This window comes from Habropoda laboriosa, unplaced genomic scaffold (assembly GCF_001263275.1).
Source record: "Habropoda laboriosa isolate 0110345459 unplaced genomic scaffold, ASM126327v1 scaffold243, whole genome shotgun sequence".
NCBI classification, from domain to species: Eukaryota; Metazoa; Arthropoda; class Insecta; order Hymenoptera; family Apidae; genus Habropoda; species Habropoda laboriosa.
This window is the reverse complement of record NW_017100433.1, coordinates 1,388,894-1,407,635: the sequence shown is the minus strand read 5'-3', so window position 1 is coordinate 1,407,635 and position 18,742 is coordinate 1,388,894. Positions and strand designations below refer to the sequence as shown.

Here is an 18,742-nt window from a genome sequence, read left to right as displayed (position 1 = left end):
CCTCCGGATATAAATTCTCTCCGCCTAGGTATCTGGATTTGGCTAGCTCGATCGCTCGACAAGTGTTCTTAATCTCGAGCGTCCTCACCGGAGGCTCCCCGAATCCGAGCGAAAAATCGAGGATTCTTCGCTTTACCCGGTTTTACGTGTCCCGTTTTATTTGCGGGAAATAACGACGATCAGCCGCAGCGTGGCACGCGCCAAGTCGCAAATGAACTCTTTGATTGCCGGGCCGCTTTGTGACGCTTTGAGACGCGCGTCGCTCGCGCGAGCTTCGAGGCCAGCGGGGAAACCCGATTGCAGACTACGTAATTTCAACGGAATCGCGAGCGGGGTCGTCCGGAGGGAAGAAATTGAGAGAGAGGCTGCGTTCCATTTGACGTCAACGTTGCAAACTTTTCTTTGAAAAAAAAAAAAATGGAAGGAAAGTTGTACGAATCAACGTAACTTGGATAATTCTCGTATATTTAACAACTATGTACTGCTCTCCTCTTTAACGGTAACATTCCACCCGGTTGCAAAGGGAAAATGAGTTAAAACGATGCATCGGTTTCCAATTTAGTATGCTGAAAATGATCGATCTTCGCGGAGGATGGCGTACCATCGAAGCGCACGTTAATAGAACTAATAGAACGCTTGTATCCATTAACGACAGAACTTCATGTTTCGTCGTTAGTACTCTTAACGAACGGAACTCTCGATCGGAGTTACGTCTCGCTTCTTAAAGGGTGGTATTCCTTGCGACGTTCGCCCGGAATACCGTTGGCCCCGACGTGACACGCTGAAATTATTGATCCCGCGATACAGGGGGACAATTTTCGGCGATAAATTTCCCCGGAACATCGTGCCGCGAATGAAAAAGAGGAGCACGGGGTAGGAATAGTCGATTCGTCCGTTATTCCGTGTCCCGTCCTCAGCCCGAAACGGTATAAAGCGCGAAGAAAAGACGGGGACGAAGACTTCGTATCTGATTCAGGCGTGTACAATTCGCATCTGGGTTAAGGGATCGGTGCATTAATCCTCTTCCTCCACAGAAAGATCAGAGAGAGAGAGAGAGAGAGGGAAATTGGAGAATATACGTACATATATACCCGAAGTAAATGCCCTTGAGACGGGAGAAGCGGGTAGAAATGGTGCGATTTCGTGCTCGACGGGATCCAGAAGCGAAGATTAGCCAGGTGTTGCCGACGCTTGGCTGTGGACTATTATCGATCAACAACGACGAGCAAAGTCCCGCTACTACTCTCCTCTACCCACCGGAGAAATAGCGATCAGGGGGACAGTAGCGGAGGTCGGTGGAAAGGATCGGGGTGCAAGATGAAGTGGTACAAAGGGAAAAAAGTCAGACGCACAGCGAAGAGAGCGTTAAAGGAAGGAAAGAGGGAAACGGGGGATAGGTGGTGCGCGCGTGTGGAACAAATGGCGCATGGTCGACGAACGGATACGAGAATTCACGAGGGCCAGGCCGTCGTTGCGTCGTCTGTTCGGCTTGGTTCAACCTCGTGTCCATCTATGTGGGTGCCCCGCGGCCGATTTATCGTCGTTCCCCGCTGTCACTTCAGCGGCAGACCGTTTTTCTTTCTTTCCTCTCTCTCTCTGTCTTTGTGGGAAGCACGTTAAACGTGTCTCCTGTGCTCGATCGCGAGCAACGGTCCGCCTTATCCGCAGAGGGGGGAGAAGGAGGACCGTGAACTGGGGCTGTGGGCCGTCGAGGTGGGGTTGCTTTGCGGAGGATGCTCGAGGGGAGGGTGGCAGAAGAAGGGTACACCTCGTTGCCCGGCATGATTACGCAACAGCCATTGATCTCCTCGTGCCGATAGTCGAAACCTCGTGCTCGAGCCGCGATGCCGGATTAAGTCGTGTCTCCTTGGCAGGGACGCCAGGCTGATCGCGGTTCGACGTTTGTCAATTTCACTCTGGCTCGTTTGTTAAGTCGACTACGGATGAAGAGGGGATTACCGCGCGCTGGCTATTTCTAGCCCGTTCTCCATCTCTCTCTCTACGCAACATTTCATAATCCTTACGTGTTTCTTTTGTATTTGACGTTGGAACAGGTGCGTCAGAGACGTCTCTTCTCCCTAATCCTTCGAGAGCTCGATTCAAACAGGCCAATTCTATTTCTCTATATTCTCCCTTCTGTTTTATTCATCCGTGAAACACTCGTCGCTGCGCTCCAAGGATTAACGGCGAAAGACAAGCCCTGTGTTCCTCTTACGCCGTAATTCGGCTGCACAGGGAGTAGACACGTTTCGTGCAAGTTCGTGCGTGCGAGACAGAGAGAGGGCAATGCATCTGGCATGGAGATATAAAGAAAGAGAGATCGAGAGAGGGAGTTTGCGGCCCGCGGCGGAGCGGCGTGGCGCGACACGACGCGAGGCTGCATGACATGGCGAGACGCGGCATGCCATGCCGCGACTACGCGTACGATCGAGAACAACAGAATGACGAGACGAGGGAGGGGGGGATAGAGAGAGAGAGAGAGAGAGAGAGAGAGAGAGAGAGAGAGAACGGCAGAGGGCCGCGTACGATGGATGGTCGGCGAAGTTGGCGAAACGAAGATGAGCCGAGCGAGACAGCGAGGCAGCCGGCGGCGCAGGGGTAAACGAGAGGGAGGGAGCGTGGTGGGGTGCGCGGATTGAGGTGCAGGTGAAAAAAGGGAGAGTCGGAGGGTTGAAGAGAGACAGGTAGATCGGATGGAAGAGCGCAGGTTTGCGAGCTGTCGGTGGAGGGTGGATAGTAGTTAGAGACACAGGGCGAACAGAGAGTAAGAAAAAGTAGGCATAACGGATAGAGCGCCTAGAGCGAGCTTTTGTTACGACACCGGCTTCTATTCGCGAATATTTTCTTGGTCGGGTAGTTGCCAGTAGCGGTGCGATCTCCTCTCTGCCACCACTACCGCCACCACCACCACCACCACCGTCAGCACCGGTAGCAACAGCAGCGGCTACCACCGCCGCCACCGCTGCGAACGCTGCTGCCCACCTCCACCGGTGCTATCTTCCGCCGCGTAGCCACTCTCTCTCTCTCCCTGTCTGTCTCTCTTTGTGCGGGAGCAATCGAGAAAGAGAAGGACGGTCAGGGTAGGGAGAGAGAGGGGCGGCAGGGAGGGAGAGAGCGTGCGGAAGGTAGAGAGCGGTGGCGGCAGCTTTCTCAGACGAGTTCTCGTCGGCGTAGCGCAAAGGTGGAACGGAAAACTACTCTGTCGGTCGGTCCGTGGTCCTCGTGGTCGAATGTGAGGCGCGCGCGTCTCAGCACGACCGAGAGCGTAAGGGAGCAGGCGCGAGTCGTGAAAGAGAAACAGCGCTACCGTGCGCCCCGTTGGAACGAACAGAGAAGACGACCGAGAGAAGGGAAAACAGAGATACGCACACACACAGAGAAAGGACAGACAGACAGCGGGAGGAAGGAAGGCAGGAAGGAAGGAAGGAAGGAAGGAAGGAAGGAAGAAAGGAAGGAAGGAAGGAAGGAGGAGAAAGGAAGGGAGAGGAGAAGAAGAAGAAGGACGGAGAGTCGCGGAAAGATCGCAGTGTGTCAGTGTACCGAAGAGTGCGTTCAGATGATAGGTGCCTCCCGGTGGAGGCGCTCCAGTCAACCGGCCGCGATCCGTTTGATCGAGATTGTCCGCGGTGGTGCGGCGAGGAGACGCGTGTCGCCGCTTCCGTTCTCCTCGTCCTGGTCTATGTGGTCGCGGCGGTGTTCGTCCCCGTGACCGAAGGCGTCGTCGTCCTTGACGGGACTCGGTCTCGTTCGGCTAGCTGTGGTTACGCGTCGGACGGATCTCGATGGCTCGTGCGCCGTGGCTGCCACCGTGCTCGGCCCGCCTCTCGACTCTCGTACACTCGTTCGTCCTCGTCCTCGTCCTCGTCCTCGTCGACGTCGTCGTTGCTTTCGTTCCGCTCGCTTCAGCCGTCGACACCGACACCGTCAGTGATCGCGAGTGAACGATGCGTCAGAGTGACGGAACGTACCGCGTCAGTTAACAGTTCCTGTACGTCTTTTGTATCTTTCTTTCTTTCTTACTGCTGCCGTTGCCACTGCTCCTGCTACTGCTCTTTATCGCTGTCACGTCTTTTATCTCCCTTTCTTCTTCTTTTCCCCTTTCTCTCGCCGAGGATTCGCTCTTCTTTATCTTCTTCTTCTTCATCTTCTTCTTCTTCTTCTTCTTCTTCTTCTTCTTCTTCTTCTTCTTCTTCTTCTTCTTCTTCTTCTTCTTCTTCTTCTTCTTCTTCTTCTTCTTCTTCTTCTTCTTCTTCTTCTTCTTCTTCTTCTTCTGCTCCTCCTCCTCCACCTCCTCCTTCTCCTCCTCATCCGTGGATTGAAGAGATGCGATTGAAGAGGGCTGACGAGAACTGGTGCACACCGATGATAAGAGACCGCGTCCGGTTAATAGAGAAAAGGGAGGAACGAGTGAGAAGAGAGGTGCGTGAGCGAGCGTGTGCGAGAGGACGCTGTTGAAAGGAGGGTTGACAGGTATTATTGGAGCGAGTGTGCGAACGAAGGTGTAAACGAGAAGAGCCGGAACGACGGAGACGAAGGGAGGAGAGATAGGGAGAAGCGGAGCGAATCGAGAAAGAGAGAGAGAGAGAGAAAGGGAGAACGAAAGAGAGAGAAAGAGAGAGAGAGAGAAAGAGAGAAAGAAGTGGCAGCATTGGAAAGACGTTGGAAAAAACAGATTTTCAGAGGGGTTGCGAAAAGAGGAGAGGAAGAAAAGAGGCAGATAAAGAGAGAGAGAGGAGAGAGAGAGAGCAGCCATTTTGATAGGTGGCTGTGTGTTGTGCGCTGCTGCCGCTACTGACTGCGCTGCTGGTGCTGCCTCTTAGCGTCGCTGATCATTGGTGTTCGCGTCACAGTGATCGTTTTTGGTAGTGCTCGTGCTGGTTCCTCGTGGTGGATCGGTCTCGTGTCGGTGTCCGTTGGTGGTGTTGGTGCGAGAGAGCGAACACAGTTGGACAGAGAACGAAAGAGCGAGTGCGAGGTGTGGAGCGACAGAGGGTGAGAGAGGGTGAGAGAGAGAGAGAGCAATAGGAGTGGGTGGGGACGGCAGGCGTTGGTGGGATAGGGGGGTGGTGGTGGTGGTGGTGGTGGTGGATAGAGTTGAGTTTGCGAGGAGAGGAGAAAGAGGAAAAGGCAAGGGAGGACTCGAGAGGAGCCAAGAACTCGACGTACTACGGGGTTGGGTGTCGGAGGAGAGTGGTAGTGGTGCCTGGAAGGTGAAAGAGGAAGGAAGGAAGGAAGGAAGGAGGCGAAGGAGGAGAAGCAGGAGCAAGAGGAGAAGGAGAGAAGGTGAACGAAGAGAGTAGTGGAGAGGAGTGGAGAAGGAAGCATCGTCGGGTGCGTGTTGTGCGGGGGTGCACCGCTCTCCGGGGGCATGGGGCTCGGGAGGGGGATCCGCCCCCTCTCGTAACCGCCGCGAAGCGCCAAGATTTCCCGCACCGAGTTCATCGAGAAATGGGGGCTGACCCCTGTCCTCAAACCGAGGCAGGACCTACGCCCCCACCGGAATGGTGCGGAGGAACACGGCGACACGAGGTACGACTACTATAGCCATCCACACGTCTCTACGTTCTCTATCTTTTTCGATCGGTCAATCGTAAGAGGTTACCTTTTGCATGCGGACCTGTGCGTTTACGCTCCACAGAATACCTTATATATGTATATGTATATTCTTTGTACTACTAGTACTTTTTTTACTGTTACTACTACTACTACTACTACTACTACTACTACTACTACTACTACTACTACTATTACTACTACTACTACTTTTGCCATCCACTACAGCAAAACGTTCGGCACCGTGGATATACCATCTTTCTTGACCCTGATCTAGCGTAGTGAAGTCTTAGAGACCGATACACGGTATTAATGTTGTACGTGATTCCTTTGAGTTTATTGTTAAGCTCGCGTAGCCACTTAGCGATATAGCTCGTTAGTCCGCAACCGCTATTTTAGAGATTTACCGATCGCTCCAACGTAGAATGCGAATGCTTAGAGATTAGGTTTTCTTAGAACTTGTTCGAACAGTTTCTTCTCTCTCGACGATTAATCCGTACACACGCCGGCTGTGTGTTCACTTACTTCGCGTGTACTACACGGCTCTTCCCTCTGTCTGCGGCGCCTCCTCGACACCGTGTGGCAGAGGGGGATCCAAGAATAGGAACGCGCGTGGTCGCGAAGAGAGAAAATCGAAGGCGAACTCTGGCTTGGACGATATCTCAATTTCCGAAAGGCGCGCGGCGCGGCGGTATCACGGGCACCGCGTGTAACGCGAGTTTATCGGGACGCTGCGGAGGTGCCGGCGGCACTAAAATACCGTTTACGACTCGCCTTGAGAGTGCAGGAGAGAAAGAAAGGCAGCGAAGAGGAGGCAGAGGCCAGAACACACCGAATCGCGTATCTCGATCTCTGCTCGCTACTACGTTTTCTCTCTAGGAGCCGTGCTCGCTGGTAGCCATTCCTGTTTACGGTTCGCGGCACGATTCGCGTGATCGAGCCACGTCTCACGCCTCGTTTTATGCCATCCGTGTACTCTCTTCCATGTCTGCTCTATAAACGAGGAGAAAGAGAACGACCTAGGGGAGGCGAATAAATGACCGGCGATCCGGAAGCGTAATACGTGTAACAATTTTATACCCGGCTATTCGTATTGACATTCGATATTTGCTTTCTCCCGTCATCTCCCTTTTCAATTTCCGCGCGCCAACCCGGAATTTCTTGATTTTCCATCTCGCCCGACCGATTTTTACACCCCATTTTCACTTCCATCTGCCTTCCTTCTCCCTCTTCCTCTCGAGTCGGTGTTAGGCTTAATTGCGCGAGAAATATTAAACCTTCCTCCCTCTGTCTTTCGAACACGCCACATTTTCCACCGTCTACAGTTGTCAAGATGAAACGTTCCGTTCCACTTTCACGCTTTCCTATAAACTTTTCAAAATTTCACAAAGGTGGTGCCAATCTTTCGGAAGAATCGCCGGGACTGTTCATCTTTCCAGATAACTCCGACGTAGACAATAAAAGCACTGCATTGGTCAAAATTCTTTCCAACACTCGAACACGTCTCTGCGTTGCATAAAAAGGGCCGCGCCTCTTCTACTTCTGCAACGATCGATTCCTCTCGAGGAAACAGCTTGGATTTCGACGGCAGCTTCGAGCCGCGATCCTCTCTCGTCCCGATTCGCGAGCAATTACGCTAATACGCGAATTATCGGAAGCCGAGGCGGCTCTAAAAATACGCAGACATTCCGTTGGCATAACGCGATTCTCGCGTTCCATCTCGCTTCCAAAGACAACGCGGTAATATTCCAGAGACTCGGCTGGAATCTCCAGACGCGAATTAGCGAATTCTTCGCCGGATTTGCCGCGAGCGAGCCACTAAACGGGGCACGGACACGATCTCTGATAGACGGGCAAGGTTTCGGCTGGGAAATGGGTCGATTGTTCGGTGTAATTGATTGCAACGAACCAGCGATATTAACGAGAGCCTGCCGTCTATTCAGCGTTTCGCTGATGGGTCCATTACGACGGTTGTTTGCATAAATATTTATGTATGTTATTGGGGCGTGGCGAATGGTGCGCGCGTACGTATAATGGCGTTTCGATGGCCACGCTGCTAGCTGGTCTCGCGAAATAATTTCGATCGCGTATCGCAACTCGAATTACCTGCTCCCTTCCGCTGACCGGTACCGACTAACGCGCTAAATGTAACTTAAGAGTTGAGGAAAGACGAGTTGTCGAAACCGAAGAAACTTGGGCTTTTCGACCGAGCAACCGTGCCAAAGTTTCGCCGTTGGAAGAAGTCGGAGGAACCGGACAGAGAGGCGGAGGAAATTACGATCGACGAGGCTAACGGGATTAGAGAAATCGATTAAAGTCGCGCGGTTGAGGTTTTCGTAAGTAGCCGAGACGAGTTGAATTAATTTCACGGCCGAACCCTTGCTTTTTCTCGTCTCGACAGGAAATGACGCCGTTAACGTCGAGGGAAAATTATTTCGCCGTCTACCACCACTCCGATAGTCGAGTTTCTCTCGCTTTTGTGTCCGGGAAATTTGTCGCGGGCAAGGCGCGGCTCTGTGTGAGAACGTAGGGCAAAGTACGGAAAAGGTACTACCACCGCTATCAGCGCGTTCGAACCAAATCATTTTTAACCCAGTTCGCGTTTAAAGCGCCGCGTCGGCACGTTTTCGATGGAATAATTAATAGCACAACTTTCCTCCTGAATGGCTTCAGGCCAAACGATTCAAGTTCCTTCCGACGCGACGGCGGTCGAACAAATCGGGCGGACCGGTTGCCAAATTTACCTCTGCCTCCGCTCATTTATTCCACTTTAACGGTGAAGCACGCGAAATACACCGTGTTGTACACACCGAATCTGAGTGTCCTAGAGCAAAGAGGTTTAGAGGTAACGCCAACTCAACTCTTCCATCTATCTTCACACGTTTTTTCGTTCCACCGTTTCCTGTTATCGTTGCAGCTTCCCAACGAACCGAGTACAAGCCGTACAGAGACCTACTTACCGAAACGAGATTCGTGCCGAGGATCGCGCGGCAAGGGCAAAAAATGGTTTTTCCAAAGGGTAGAGCTCGGCCAGACTCGCGAGAAATGCATCAGCGTGAAATGCACGGCGGCAGTGCGTTGCGGAAAGTGGCCGTTCTGCGGCTGTTCTCGCCTCCGTTCCAGTGACGAGTTTTTTTGCGCCTCTGATTCGTTTCGTTTCCTCTCGCGTGTTCCTCTTCCCCGCGAGCACGTGTGTGCGTGCACGCGCCTGCACTTGGAGAATACTCGCGCGACGACTATACGCTAACTCGAGCCTTCAGCTTCCGCGGACCGTGCCAGCTCGCCGAGTGCCGCTTGAATTTTAGGCTCGGCTCTTGCGCTCGAGGGTAACCACGGTCGTTGCTTCCGGTTAGTTTATTCCTGGATAATTGTAATCCGTGTCTTGGACGAATTTATAGGGAGCAAGGTTGGATTCTTTCGTTACACTCGTCCGATTCTCGAAACTCTTGAAATACTGTTGGCTAGAATAGACGCTAGCGTAAATAGTTGCGAGCTGTAGCAGCAGTGACGATTCTTCCGTCAAACTGATCGCTGAAAACGCTTAAAATATGATTGACTTGAATAAATGGGAGTGTGACGATTCTTTCGTCAAACTTGTCGCACTTTGGCAACTCTTGAAATACAATTGGCAGCGTGGAGTAGCGCCTTGAACTTCCTACAATTAATCAGAAGTCAGGTCCAAACTTTTCGATCAACCGGCTGATAAGATCTGTACGAAAATAACTTGGTTAGGTCGGGGAGAGAGACGACGGACAGGACGTTAAATAGAAATTCATTTGGAGCAATGATTCCCGCTTCCGAGAATAGAAAACATCGAAATTCCGTTCGGCGTAGACGCGCGGATCTTCCGCGAACTTCGTTACCATTCGCAGTTACTCGGTATCCCCTCGACGGGATTTTCCGTGGAAAATCGTTTTCTCTCGTCGATTAAATACGAATAAAAGCCACTTTATCTGTAGCTAAATTGAACGCGAAAAGGAGCCCTCGTACGATCGTGGAGAAAAATTCTGGAATTAATTCCGCCGGAAGAAAGCGGAGGGAAATAAGCGAAATTTCCATTGAAGTATGCAGCTGGTGGTGGTGGTTCTAGCCTGGTGCAAAAAATGTGCAGCATCGAAAATTTGCAGCGGCTTTAGGGGGCAGGCACTCGATGCCGGGGGCCAAGTGCTGTCGAGGAAATCAGCTCCTCCAGCTTGAAACGCTTGTGAATTAATGACCCGAATCAGCTTGCCAGAATCCGCCCCCGGATGGCCGGCAAGTCCTCCAGAACGCACACGTTCTTAGGGGTCGAGACCGTGGTGGCGTCGTTAGGATCTCGATCCGTGGCTCGTCCAGTTCAGAGGGGGTCAGGCCGCGCCTCGGGGATGCATGTGTAGCGTCAGCTCTTCTCTTCGCCGTTCCGTCGCTGATCTCTCCTAATGTGGGTCAACTCTGTACTGGATTATGCTCGAGCACGAATGCACGCGCACGATTTCCAAAACGAGGTCTCACTGGAGGTGCTCGACGTGGACACGGCCAAAGGACTCTTCCACGTTTCGAGCGGTAACGAGCGCCGAACGTGTCGGGGGCCAGATTATCGATGGAGGAACAAGATCGATGTCCTAATCGTTCATTCTTTCTTTTCTTTTTAGGCTACGCTGTCGTTTTCATTCTCGCCCCTCTTTGCCTAGCGAAGCTCTAGGGGTTGCTTCTTCGAACGTTCGTTGCAGGAAGGTTTCTAACGTACATTAGGATCTGCTCAGGATCTCCTCCTTTGGATGTCTGAATGCTGCGATAAATGCACGCACGAGTACTTCGACTCTTTAATATCGAGGACACGTGTATTCTATTTTTACTCGACACGTTAGGGTAGCTGTTTACCTGGCAGCGAATAAAGGAAGGAGCGAGCTTCCGTACCTTGGTACACGCGCGTTACCATCTTTCTGGTTACCACCAAGAATTCAATACGATTTAACACACGCTCGCTTTCGTCCAAAAAACCCTTCTTTAACGTGTCCTTGATCGTGGCTCGACGGAGCGTTTACATAAGGCTACAACCCGTAGGGAGAGAATCTATCGATGACTCTGACGACACAATTACACGAATCTAGGCTCCCTTTCTCCCTTCTTGGCTATCTCTAAGTAAAACACTATCAAGCAACTTCTTTTAATTCTTTAATCCTCGAAGTCTTTAAAGTTCCATCTGAAACTTTGCACAGCATTGCGAACCACCCAAGAGTCAAGTACGTTTAGCAAAGCCTGCCCTGTCCTTAATCTTCTCGCACGCTCGGTGTTCTCTCTGCAATCAGAGCTTTCTAGAAAAATATCGACGTCTGATGGTCAACTTTACCGACGTCCATTCACGCTGCAAATATTCCGCACGCGTATCTCTACGTACGTACACGTACATATACGTACGTGTTATACAACGTTCGACGCCTATTAAGGCGGATTGCAGTTGCCAGCCGGATGGAGAACCGCGTCAGAGGTGTCAGCGCGTAATTGGTAACGCGAGCCTGGCCCGACGATCACCTTCAGCCGCGAGTTAATCCCATTTGCTCAGCCGGCTAGGCTCGCTGTTCCAAGGAAAAGGGAGCATTTTTTGGAGTTTTCCAAATCGATCGCTGCGGTCTCCAACGCGCGCTATAGCCGTGGAACTCGAAGCTAGGCCAATCGTTATCGAGCCTAGTTTTCACCATTTTTTTTCCACCGTGGCCTTTCGAATTCCGACGATTCTCGCGAACGCTGGACTCGCTCTCTCTCTCTCCGGTACAAACGTCAGGGACCTCTTCTCTTCTACCGAGAATCCAAGTGGATCTTGAATAGGGGAATCCTGTGTTACGTTGCTTCTCCTGGAGAATGTCCTCTTAGATTTCCAAGACCCACAGAGAGATAGAGCTTCAGTCTCGAGAGCTAGCTTTCACATGGTCGACCTACGGATGCCCTACCTATTCACTTGTACATGCACAATTCTGCTCTCGTTCCTATTGTAAACCACGCGAAACCTATATTCGAACGTAGCCGTCGCTGACCGTCCAAAAAATATTCTTTCACCGGTACGATATACATATACTCGTAGAAAAAAAGCCGCGACCTTTGTCACTCCTCGTTTCACCAGGTGTCAAAAAGTTTGCCAGACCGTTGCACGTTTAATGGAACACGGTGGAATAGGGGAGAACAGCGGCAGGTTCGTCAGTTTGTAAACGAGGAGAGATTTCTGGAGTCTGCGGCAAAAAGTGAAATATCAGTTGGCACGGATTACCTTCAGCCCTGGCTCGCTGTCCTCGAACCTTTCGAAGCCGCAAGCATGGAAGAGAGGGCGAGGGTGGGGGCCAATACGGCCGAAATGATATGCAGCGATCTACGTAAACGTATTGCAGTTGGCTAGATCGTAAACGGACGCAAGACCACCCGCGGTCTTCGCAACCCCTTTGCCGCGCGCTGCCCTCCCCCGTCCAACGAACCGGATCGTTACTCACCCCGACCACCGGTGTATTCTCGAGGATGCTACAACGCTCGTAATTTTGAAATACTGCCCGGGTATCGTCGGAGGATCAAGGGCGAGCCGGAAATTCGACGGGATTCGCGATCGACCGGTTAACCTTATTCTCTTCCCTGCGTGCCGCCCTCGTTCATTCCAGTTCGACCATTTTTCGCAGCCATCGCACCAATTGTCTCTTCGCCTTTCTTTCTTTGGATCTAGTCATTTCACGTTTCACCCTTGTGTCGATCTAACCCTTTCGCACATTTTCTCGGTTAAGAGTTTGCTTCGTGTTTAGAATTTTCTTATCAGAGAGCTACCGAAATTGGACAATTGTGGCTATTGACGTAAGGGTCGATTAGGATTACGGAAGCAAGGGAACACGCTCGAGTAATGGCTGCAAAGTAAGAAATTGACACGATTTCTCTGACGAGTCAATTAAAGAGAAGATTTAATTCAGTGTTTACGTCCGATCGTACGATCGATTTAAGTAGGTTCAAACAGAGCTGCGATTTTTCAAGAGCAGCCTGGATGGTTGTTTGTTTAATATCGCGAAACGGATTGTCCGAAAAAGTAACTCTCTTTATTGTTCGTTGTAACTCGCCTCTCGGAACGATGTTTTCCTACGGTTCCGAAGTTAGAAACATTTACGGCACATCAGCGGTTGTACCGCGTATCCTGCGTCTAAAATATAAAAGACGCGTCAACAAACACGCGAAGCTCCGCTCGTTAAAGATCGTGCTATTTTTGCTGCGGCGATCACTCGCCGTGCGTACGACGACTTCCGTCTAACGACCAGTTTTTCTTTTCCACCCGAGTCATACGCGCGTACGTTTACTTGAGAAAATAAAAAAGCAGAGGACGGAGAGAAACGTATCGCGTCTCGTCGCACAACAATGCCACGCGAAATAAAACAAACGTTCCAAGTTATCCGGGGAGATTTTCGCCAGCTATATTTCGATTATTCTGGACAAGCCTCGCTTGTCCACTTGAAATATTCCTGCAACGTTTCGCCAGATGTTCCGCCGCTGACATTGATGGGTGTTCTCAGGTTCTGATGTATATTATGTAGTTTCTGGTTTTACCGCGGATAAATGGTCGTCCACCGCAGCTTCGATCGACAAGCTGCTTCAGCCTGATCTCCGACATCTTCCGACCTCAACGTTGCCAAAGTTAGAGAAACACCTCGTAAAATTGAATTTTCTCGAGAAACAACTTCAACGTTCACTTCGATTAACAGCCACCTCACCTCTTCGTCAGACTAAAGTGTTTTTTCACCGTGAAAATCGACCAGATTCGAGTTTCTCCACACCTTGGATGCAAGCTCGGGTCGAAACGTATCGCAATTCTCCAGCTGAGCACAGCGGAACAACGTGTACTGCCTTGTACGACTAGAATGATGCATGTCTGTTAATCAGCGGCGCGCCGTTCATATTCTCTCTGTGAAGCGAGAGAGAAAAACAGAAAAAAAGGGAGAGAGTCGTGGTCGTTGGACGATCGCGCGCGTGATTCTGCTCGCTGGCCAACGACAGAGCACGTGTTTTCTGGGTCACGGTACAAGACGTCGGACTCGTTATTTCCGCGAAGCGACGCGCTATTTTCAGTCGCTCTTCGGTTATACGTGGGCTCCGGAACGAGTCCTTTTTCCCTGGCGCCCCCGCTCTCATCCCCATTGACGACTGGAAATAAACTGTTCTCCGCGAGCCGCGCTAACAATGGCCACGGAGTTTTTCATTCAAACCCGTTCAATTCCTTCTCTCGCCGCATCTTAACGGCGCAGGCATGATCGAGATTGTGCGGCTGTTCCACCAATTAGACGACGTCAAAGTTCGGGATATTAATTGCGGTTCCTTCGAGTATTTCTTAATTGACTTCTATCGATGATCGTTCTTCCCCGGGAACAATAGCTCGACTCTAATTCTTATTCCCGTCTTGGATGATCCGCGGCTCGCTGAAATGCCTCCATTGTACTACAAATACGCGCTTCTTATTAACGAGGTGATTTGAATTCGTTCTACCTGGTAGAGCGCGACGTTTCGCCAAGTTCCAGTTAAAATTTCTACACCGGTCTCTGTTCTTAGGGATTCTTTAGTTTCGTACGATTCGACGATATTTAACCACAGAACTGGCCAGTATGGAAAGTGTTAATTTGTCCAGCTCTCGATATCGCGGATTGCAGTAGGACGGTTCGAAGAGAAACCGCCAAATTCGCGGGGAGGAAAGGAACAAGGAGGAGAGAGGAAGAGAGAAAGGAACGTGTGTATCGAACTGACTTCATTTTCCAAAGGATTCGAAGACGTTTATTCTCTCGCTCCGCGTTGAACGAACGCGTTTCTGGCAACCGGACGGACGAGAGGAAGCACGTGCTCTGGTGGCCGTGGATGCATCGGCGTCGCGGCGTATCTATTATATTTTTGCGATACGTCAAGCTATTCTGAGACTGTCATCGGTGCTCTAGGAATAAACCATCCATCACGGTGAACTAATTCGACGCGTACGCTAGATCTGTGCCCCGATATTTTCTTGTGTCTTCTGTCCGACACCGGCCACGTCGCGCCTCCACGTTTCACGCTTACGTCACCGATGGACATTGATAAATAGTTGGACGTTGTCCCACCTTGCGATGTGTAATTAAACGACTGAATTGAAATATCGATTTCCACGTGTCATCGAGGGATCTATCAAGGTATCTCCAACGATTCTCTATTCAACCGAAAGATCCTAGCACAGCCGTGTGTGTTCCCCTCTCTCTCTCTCTCTCTCTCTCTCTCTTTCTCTTCGCGTAGTTGTTACGGAATTGGAGCGTGGCGCTTCAATGTCTGACGCGAACGGGACTTATCTACTTGCTCGCGTTAGCCATTCACGCTGCTTAATTAACGTAGCACCTTATTTCCAGCGAAACTACACACGAGTTCTTTTATCGAAAATCATTCCAAACTACCGATCTACAATCTTCCCCCAAAGGCAACAATTCCATTCGACGCGGGAAACCTTTAGCGTAATTGAAACGGCGTAATCACACCGGAGCAAACTCCTCGAAAGTCGCATAAACTTCCCCCGTTTAATATTCGTGCAAATGGGTTTGCCGGTCGAATCCCCCGCGTCGATGCAATATCATCCATCGCGGCGAAGGCGAAAGAGGAGTGGAGGAGAGAGAAGACGGCGGAAAACGGTCGAACACTCGGGCGACAGGGAGAGAGCGGCTTTCAGGAGGAATCTGCGGGCGGCGTGAAAGGTTCTCGAGCAGCATCCGGCAGCATCGAGCCGCTAACTAACAAAGAGCTTTCAGCCCGGAAAATTCGTCTGGGCTTTGTTCACCGTCCGTGGACGATTCACCGGCCGGGAGAATCGTTGCGTTTCCGGGGCTAATCTGTCCTTTATCTCGCGCTGGAATCGCTCGCGACCTCCGAACAGGAGGGCGAGAAACATTTGTCCGCGAGCACAATGCCTCCCGACTCTGTCCCGTTCCGTTCAACGATAAGGACACCTTCGAAAACGCCTCGCGAATCGGCCAATCGCTTCGTTTCGCCGCATCGTAACCGTTGAACAAGGTCGGTTTAATAATACCGATTGTTAAGAATCTCTTTCCCAATCGAACTGTCGATTTGTCGTTTAATTCGTAGGATCAACGGACGATATTTCGATCGGGTGGAAGTTTGAAAGTGAATTTTTAGCGTTAAACCGGTGTACAATAGCGGTAGAAATGTTGGGAATCGACCCAGGACCCTCGCGGCCCCGCGAAGTGGAGCGTGGAGATGCTCTCTGGCGGCACATCTCGCTTCCACTTCCACTTTCTTTCTCTCTTCTCTTTTCCTTCTCGCCCCCTTGCTACTTTGCTCGTGGAACACCTCGACGCCACCTCTCGACCATTCTCGTTCCAGACCAGACGAGATCCGGCGAAAGCGGCGCTCGACGTTTCCGCCTTCTCTTAATTGTAAAATTCGTAGTCGCCGGTACCCCGTGCTCTTTGTACCAGACGTAGGGAAACGCAGAGGAAGAAAGGGGAACGATCTAATTTATCGTTGGAAAAGCAGAGAGCGGTAGAAAGTTTCGGTATCAAACGACTCCTGCAAATTGACCGAAAAACTTTACGTTTTTCCACGTTCTCCCACCCGGAGGGAGATTCCTGTATTTTATCCAGATGGAAAATCGTCGGTTCAAAGGGGCGAAATTTCAAGTCGCCGGGTTTTAAAAGAATCTCTCCCTTTTCGAAAGGGTCTCGTATCCTTTGAAGATTAAGACTTCTTTGATCCAGCGAAATAAAGAAGGGGGGAGGTGTACCGGTGGAGCGAGAAAGCAAACTCGAACAGAAACCGGAGGAGAACTTGGAGGATCGATCGATCGGCGGTACAAAAGTGCGGAGAATCGCCTGGAAAGGAAAACAGCGATATCGTAGGACGAGAAACACAAGGATGCTGCGGACAGAAGCAGAAGAGCGAGGAATTTTGGCGGCTGGCCTGACGCTTATTTTCAATTGCTCATGGACGAGCGTTAATTATGATTTGCGTATCTGTTTGGCGTGGTGCCTGTCTCGCTCACCGATCGACCCTCGAACTTTCCTACCGTTCAAATGGATCCTCGGCTTTCATCGTCGACGTGAGTTACGAAAACTCCCTCAAGACCACGGTGTGCGTACCCACCTCACCCCGCCGGTAACTTGCAGCTCGACGATCCGGCCGATATTGTACTGGAAAAAGAATCCTCGTTTAATCCCTGGACCATCGCGTTAATCCGTAAGCGTAGCCATTCGAACCTCCCAATTCCGAAAACTGACCTGAACGTTTCTCCGACTAGGCTCCGTCTAGCGTAGCCAGAGTAGCGATTTTCCATTCCAGTAGCTTCGCTAATTATCCAACATTCCATCGTACGAAATTAGCGGTTTCCTGTTACAATATTCCGTTGATCGATCTAGCGATCAGTTGTAGCAATCCTCATCCCCTTTCCTCGTAACACACCGTTAATTCTTGATCGATCTGTCACCTCGCCGATCTATCAAGCTATCGCAGTTCTACTAGGCTGTCGACCTAGTGGCTTACCAGTCTAGTAGCTCATTAAGAGAATAGCTCGGTGGTATAGGGGCTGTTAGTCCAGAGGTAGCGCAACCTAGTTTTCGTTTGTACATCCTATATGTATACGTGTATGTATATATATATGCGCGCGCGCGCGTGTGTGTGTGTGTATATGTATATACGAGCAAGCGTTTCGTTGTAACACGTACGTTGTGTGTATATGTGTATAATCGCCGCGGCTGATCCGGGGGACACTTTAACCGACGCTCGTGTCTTTCTTTTTCAGATCGCTGCCGAAACTCAGCAGCCAGGACGAGGATGGGCCGAACCCCCACACCCAATACACAGGCGTCACGCATTTCGAGCCCATACCGCACGATCATGACTTTTGCGAGAGGGTCGTCATTAACGTGAGCATAACTTTACACGCTGCTTCTTCTTTCTTTCCTTCCTTCTTTCTTCTTAATCGAGTCTCGATCGATTTTCCTGTTAGACTTCGGCAATTCGGTCGAACAATTAGACAGCAGATTCTCCTTTTTTTCCTACGTTTCGAAGGAGGTCAAGATCTAGACGAATAGTACTATACGTAGTCAACGTAGAAACGTGGAGAAACTGCTACTAGAGAATCGGGTGAATTTATCGGTCTCCAGGAAAAAAGTTGCAGGCAAAAGTGATTTTCCACGGTATGATCGTCGCAACGATTAAATCTCGGCTAATCAACTATTAAAACCACTCTGAAACGACGGCGGAGTTAACTGTCGGAAGGGTGAATACTTGGGGGTGGAACATCGTTTTTTCATCGGTATATATCGCCGCGCCGTCGCGTTTTCACACGTCCTCTTCTATTGGCCGCCTCTGTCGGGAGACAGTGGAGATAATTGGAGTCGAAATTCAGCTCGCGTCCACCACGCTGCAGCCGGGAATCCTAGCTCGCGGGTGAAAAACCTACCACCGACCCGTATTTGATCGCAATTGCCCGGAATAACGAAGCGTACTTGTCGCGCCAAAGAAAACGAGTAAAACCGACCGGATAAAAGTGGCGAAGAAAAAGAAAGAAGAAGAGCGTTGAGAACAGGTCGAAAGCGATGCAAATCGTTCTCTCCCTCGACTGGGTTCGTCGCGTAAACAATCCTGCCGTAGAGATACCGTTAGGTTTTACGGGATCGTTACCGGAAACGAGCCGCATTCCGATCGATTTCCACGTGTTTTTCAATACCAATGCATACGCCGTTTGCTTGTCCCACTACGGTACACGTACATTTCTTTTCTTTCCGACGAGGCAAGATTATCTCAAGACACGAAGTGACCTACAGACCGTATTTTGGCAGCCGTCCAAGTTCGTCTTGGAATCAGGGGCAATATAGTATCAAGGTCGTATTGTGTGAACGGAATTATCTGTCCTCGTGGATGACACGACTGCATTGCGCCAATTACAGTAACCGTTCGATCCTTCCTGCGAAAAATTCCCGATACCGATCGTTTCACGCCTCATCGATTCTTCCTACACTTCCCAAGAAATTTCGTAGAAAAATAATTGCTCATTTTTATTCTCCATTGTCTACCTTGAAGAGGTACCCGAGATTCGCGAAATTCTTTCGAAATCCTCCAAGCGCATATCTCGCTCCCATCTCGCGGCGTAATTTTATTATGAAACTGCTCGGCAAGGGGGATGATGGAACGGAGACCGATCGAAAGGCGATTTCCGCGAGAAATCGTGGCC

At 50.6% G+C, this 18,742-nt stretch overlaps 1 protein-coding gene across 1 annotated transcript in view; it reads left to right on the top strand.

Moving 5' to 3' along the window:
• LOC108575894 (potassium voltage-gated channel protein Shaker) overlaps positions 1-18,742 on the top strand; it is a 212,278-nt gene that overhangs the window by 179,354 nt on the left and 14,182 nt on the right. The window contains exon 2 of the mRNA XM_017938826.1: positions 17,309-17,432. Coding sequence (XP_017794315.1) covers positions 17,309-17,432 — 124 coding nt within the window. The remainder of the gene's footprint in view (positions 1-17,308; positions 17,433-18,742) is intronic.